The 6,000-nt window shown below is 35.7% G+C and overlaps 1 protein-coding gene across 2 annotated transcripts in view; it reads right to left on the bottom strand.

Moving 5' to 3' along the window:
* Positions 1-3,382: 3,382 nt before the first annotated feature.
* The window catches only part of CNTLN (centlein), a 361,398-nt gene continuing 358,780 nt past the window's right edge, over positions 3,383-6,000 (bottom strand). For both annotated transcript variants that reach the window (XM_031654268.1, XM_031654269.1), the window contains exon 26: positions 3,383-4,749. In XM_031654268.1, coding sequence (XP_031510128.1) covers positions 4,648-4,749 — 102 coding nt within the window. In that variant the 3' untranslated portion in view covers positions 3,383-4,647. The remainder of the gene's footprint in view (positions 4,750-6,000) is intronic.

The raw sequence follows: 6,000 nt of genomic DNA, 5'->3' as shown, positions 1-6,000 counted from the left end.
TGAGGTGACAAATATGATAATTATCCTGATTTAATTATTACCCAAGGTACCCATGCATTGAAACATTCTATTTTACCCCCTACACATGTAAAATTATGTATCAATTACAATTTTTTTAAAGAGAAAAAAATAACAACTCTTCTGCCCATGTATCTCATGAACTCTTCTGAACATAGGCCAATAAATGGCTCTCTCAAATGTTTTCTGGTACGTTTTGTTTGGTTTTACAGTTATTTGAGATTATTAAGTAAGCCTTTCTCATTGTGGCTACAAATTTATTAGAGTAATTTTCACTTTCCACCCTCTAAATCCAAGGGTCATTTGTGTTACTGGGAAGAATCCTGCATAATTTGGAGAAGAAATTAAAATAGGCAAAGCTTTCAATAGATGAGTAAGGGCTATTGTTGAAGAGTGAAATTCACTTTTTCCGCTGTCCCATATTCTGAAACACATGACAACTTTCACTCATAGCAGCCATAGCCCCAAACTCATTTCATAATCTCCCAGGATATAAATGTTAAACAGAGGATTGTTTTGTTGTTGTTGAGTTTACCGTTGAGTTTTGAGAATTGTTTATTTTAGATATGAATCCTTCGTCAGTTATGTGATTTGCAAATGATTTTCCCCATTCTGTAGCTTGTCTATTCCCAGGGCAAAAGTTTTTAATTTTGATGAACTAAAACTTACCAATTTTTCTTTTTTGCATCACACTTCTGGTGTCACGGCTAGAAATTCTTCACCAAATCTGAGGTCCTGAAGATTTTCTCTCATGTTATATTCTACATTTTACATTTAAATGTTGATCCATTTTGATGTAATTTTGTCTGAATATGTGATGTGTGAGGTTTAGGTCAAGATTTTTTTTCTTTAACCCAAGATGCCCAACTACTTCAGGACCATTTGTCAAAAAGGCGATTATGCCTCTATTGAATTGCTTTTGAACCTTTGTCTCAAATCAGTTGGACATATTTGCTTTAGTGTATTTCTTGGTTCCCTATTCTGTTCCATTGATTTATTTGTCCAGCCCTCTGCCTCCTAGCACCACACACTCCTGATTAGTGTAGCTATTTAAAACATCTTGAAACTGGGTAAAGTGATGTCTCCACTATTATGCTTCTTAGTTTTTTTTTTCTCTCTTCTAGTTTCTCTGAGTTCCCATATACATTTTAGAAAATTTTTCTCTGTTTCCTAAATCTCTTGCTGTGATGTTGATAGGAATTGTGTTAAATCTTTATAAAAATTTGCAGACATCTGGCATCTTTAACGTAAGTATCCTAACTCATGCTCTCACTATGTCTCCTAATTTATTAGATCTTTTTTATTTCTTTCACTAGTGTTTTATAATTTTCATCTACAAGTACTACGCACGTTTTGTCAGGTTTTTTACCTAAGTATTTCTCTGTTTCAGGAAATCGTAAATTGTACTGTATTTTTAATTTCTGTTTCCACATTTTTTTTACTAGTTTACTGGAGTGTAGAAACACAATTTTTCTATGTTGATTTTGTATCTTGAGATCTTCCTGAACTCATTAATTCTGTAAAGTTTTTGTTTTCGTTGTGTTTTGAGTAGTTTTCTTTTTCCTTTCCAATCTGGATGCCTTTTACTTCCTTTTCTTGCCTTACTAGGCTGGCTAGAATTTCCCACGTTATGTTGAGTGAAAGTGGTGAGAGTTGAAATCTTTGCCTTGTTCCTGATTATAGGCGCAAGTGTTCGGTCTTCATCATTACGTACAATGTTAGTTGTAGGCTTTTAAAAGATTGTTTTATCAAATTGAGAAGTCCCTATTTCTAGTTTTCTGAGTTTGTTTTTTTATTTTATTTTATTTTATTTTTGAGAGCGAGTCTCACTCTGTCGCCCAGGCTGGAGTGCAGTGGCGCGATCTCGGTTCACTGCAAGCTCCGCCTCCCGGATTTAGGCTATTCTCCTGCCTCAGCCTCCCGATAGCTGGAACTACAGGCGCCCGCCACCACGTCCGGCTAATTTTTTGTATTTTTAGTAGAGATTGGGTTTCACCGTGTTAGCCAAGACGGTCTCAATCTCCTTACCTCATGATCCGCCCACCTAGGCCTCCCAAAGTGCTGGGATTACAGGCATGAGTCACTGTGCCCGGCTCTGAGTTTTTTTTAAATAAATGAGTGCCAATTTTTGTCACATGCTTTTTCTATATCAAATTTTATGATCGCATGTTATTTTTAGCCTGTTAATATGGTGGTTTACACTGATTGATTTCTGAATATTGAACCAGCCCTGATCGTGTATCTTTTGACCAATATCCCTCATGAACACAGACGTAAAACTTCTAAACAGATTTTTGGCAACTTCTATTTGTTTTCTATTTTTGCAGTCAGAAAGTACCACAAACTTAGTGGCTTAAATTAGATATAATGTATTATCTTACATTTCTAGATGTCCAAAATCAGTTTCACTGGGGTAAAGTCAAGGTGCTGACAGGACTGAGCTTTTCCCAAGGTTATAGGAAGAATCTGTTTCCTTGCCTTTTCTGGTCTCCAAGGGCCATCCACATTCTTTGGCTCATAGCCCTTTCCTCCATATTTTAAGTCAGTAGTGTAGCATCTTCAAATTTCTGTTTCTACCTCTCTGGTAGAATTACTCTCTCTTTGACTCTTCCTGCCTCCCTCTCATAAGAACACTTGCAGTTTCATCAGGCTCACATCAGTAATCCAAGATAATCTTCCCAATCAAGATCCTTGACTTAATCATATTTGCAAATTTCCTTTTGACATATAAGGTAACACATTTGCAGGTTTCAGGGATTAAGGAGTGAACATCTTCAGGGGCCATTTCTCAGTCTACCACATTTTCCTTTTTTTGTACACTGTCTTTGTTTAGTCTTGGTATCAAAGTCATACTATGCAGTCTCATTTTTATCTTTGTAACAAAATTTTGCTGTAATAAAGTATTACATTTTAAGTTTTGTAATTTTTTATTACTCGTGCTTTCCTGTGAGTTGGGAATACTGTGATGAATGCTTAGTATGGTAATGTTTTAATTGCATCCTTTGGGCATATAGTGTCATCACATAATAAACACAATGCTTCGCCATCTAATTCAATAAGAAAATCCGCACTTCATTGTGCCTTAAGTGTATGACATTTGATGGTCATTTCTTTTTTCTTTTCTTGTTTTGACATGAAAAGTATGTGCTGGTTTTTTTGTTTGTTTGTTTGTTTTAAATTACAGTAAGGCAGTATTTGTGTCACCTAAACTTCTGTCAAGTTGTAACTGTGTCATTGTGATTTGTAGTATTCCAAGCAGTAGTGCAAAGTTATAAGAGAAGCACAGTCTCTTCCGTAACTACTCAGCTACACTCACGTAGTGTGAAAACAGCCATAAGTAATACAGAAATGAATGAGCACCACCGTGTTCCAATAAAACTTTATTGAAGGACACCAAAATTTGAATTTTATATAATTTTCACATGCTACAAAATAGTATTCTCCTTTTGATTTTTTAAAAACCATTTAATAAGGCAAAAATCATTCTTAGCTTGTGGGCCATACAAAACAGGTAGCAGGCCAGATTCGCCCTGCAGGCTATAATCTGCCAACCCTTGTTTTAATCTCATGGGACCTACATACTAAAGAGGGGAAAAAAGAAAATAAACAAGAAAACAAATACATGAACAGATAGATAATTTTGTGCTATGAGGAAATAAAATAGTAAGCTGGTCAGAGAATGTGTCTCTGAGGGACCGGGGAAACTGGACCTGAATGATGAGAAGGAGCCAGCCATGAGGAAAGTTGAGTGCAGAGTATTCTAGAAAGAGAGAAGACCAAGGGCAAATGTGGGAGGCAGGCACCAGTTTGGTGAATTAGAGGAACCGAAAAGGGTATGGCAGGAACACGGTGAAGAGGTGAAATGAGGTGGGAATGTTCAGGAATCTAAGCAAGAATGACATCATAGTTAAGAATGTAACTTTAATTAGTTGACCACAGTAGTAGTTCTGTTAATTAGAGCCTACTTTTATACACTGGGTTTGTGGTCCCCTGTGAATTTATATGATTACACAACATATACTATTGTGAATTTAAGAGAGAGAAGAAAATGTTTTTATTTTTGCCAAATAGTTGTACAAATACATAGTATCTCCTACATAAACCAGCACATCAATGAGAACAGATTCAATTGGACCACACAATTTATTTCAATAAATGCTCAAGTTATGATACTTCATTTTATATTTGCTCGTAATACAAATCTGTTGCTCCCTGGACCACTTATGGCCATCTGTAGCAGTTTTATGTAAAAAATCTAGTTTCTTTATGAAACTTAAAACATTAAATCCTTAGTTGATACTTTTTCTTCCTATGCTCAGACCAATTTGTGTGCCAAGCCTGTTCAGTTTCTTTTAATGCACTAGAAGGAAAATCATTTTTAAGTTTGCATTGATTTGTGGCAATATTTGTATTCAACAATCAAATGCTACACTATTTCCTTTTAAATGGCTATGCACTTAATTAGTTTCACTTGTTCAGCAATTAATTATTTTCAGAGACTTCTTATTTTTGTATTGAACCTGAGTATTGATAGTTGGAGCAGATACTGTATCAGGATTGCAATGCATATATTCCAATCACACCACATAAAAAGTTTTCACATTTGTAATAAAGCTCTCCATTTTAATATCATCTAATATCTTTCATAATTGTGAAATATCCTTCAACTAGTTTCTTTTTTTCATTTATTTTTTCCAGTACTGCTTCTAGTAAATATGAGGCAAAAGGAAGCTGTAAAAGAAACACAAAAAAGATTATTAAAACTTTATATTTTCTTCAGTTCAAAAACATACTAAATACCATTAAACCATTAGAGGTTAGAGGTCTGCAACTTTGCAGCCATAATGGTACCCTACTGGATCTCTTTTCTACTGATCTTGTTGGTTAGTGTGGGTAATTTTGTCTTTTCTAATAAAAATGATAAAAGAGCAGAAGTAAAATGAAAAAAGATAAACGCCTTATTGAACAATTCATGGTTTACTGACCATGTTAATGATGTAATCTGCAATACAAGCAGCTAAGCCATTTATCTTCAATCAGCTGATCAATAGCAGGTTACAGTCATCTCTAGGGCACACAGGCCCATAGAAGTAGTACCGTATGTTCATCACTCATAAAAGAATGAGAGAGAACCATCAATTCACATGTCTGTGTTAGAGCCGAACATCTCAAGAATTGTAGAGTAAAAACTTCAGAGGAAAAAATGGCAAAAGTATATCCATTGATTAAGTTGTTATAGAAAAGTTGTTTGGCATATCAAAGTGTAATACACATGTTGCAAACTGCTGAGTTTATGAAATGTAGACTACATTTTCAAATTTCATAATTTATATTACTTTTCTGGTCAAGTTTTATTGTTCCCTCTGCTTCACTGAGTTGCCTGTAGAACTCCAACTCATCCAATACAGTTATACAGTTATTGGTGGTAAGTAAAAGACAATCTGAAATGCAGCCCCAGTTACTTCTGAATCCTAGAAATTTCTCTTGTCCTTATTCTCAGCTACCTAGCCTCACATAAGAGGTCTGTCATAATTAAGAAGCTTGTAAAGTCATTTCTTGGACTTGTCCTTTAGATCAACCAGGGATAGACTACTTTTGTTTCCCTGAATATATTAATGGGAATGCTTAGCATGCCCAGCCTCCTTCCCTGCAGGGCAGTAGCATCAGGCCCATTTTTGTGCTAGGATGGACCACTGACAGCATCACTGTCAGCATCTGACCCAGGATGGCCTGATGGCCTTTGTCTGGGTCCTCAGCTATGCTCCCCTAAGGTGTCTATAATTAAACCAATCAGAATGGCTCTTTGCTAAATTTGGACTGGTGAAAAGAGAAAAGATTGGCTGTGATAGTAGAACTAAAGAGCAGACAGGCACAAACAAATAGACCACATCAGCCATGAAGGAGAAATAGAGACCACAGCTGATCCAGAAAACTGCCTCAGGCCCAAAGAACATTCTAGTCTAGTCCCTTCTTATGTTTATA

The sequence above is a fragment of the Papio anubis genome, chromosome 13 (genome assembly GCF_008728515.1).
Source record: "Papio anubis isolate 15944 chromosome 13, Panubis1.0, whole genome shotgun sequence".
Taxonomy (NCBI): domain Eukaryota; kingdom Metazoa; phylum Chordata; class Mammalia; order Primates; family Cercopithecidae; genus Papio; species Papio anubis.
This window is presented reverse-complemented; position numbering and strand designations above follow the sequence as displayed.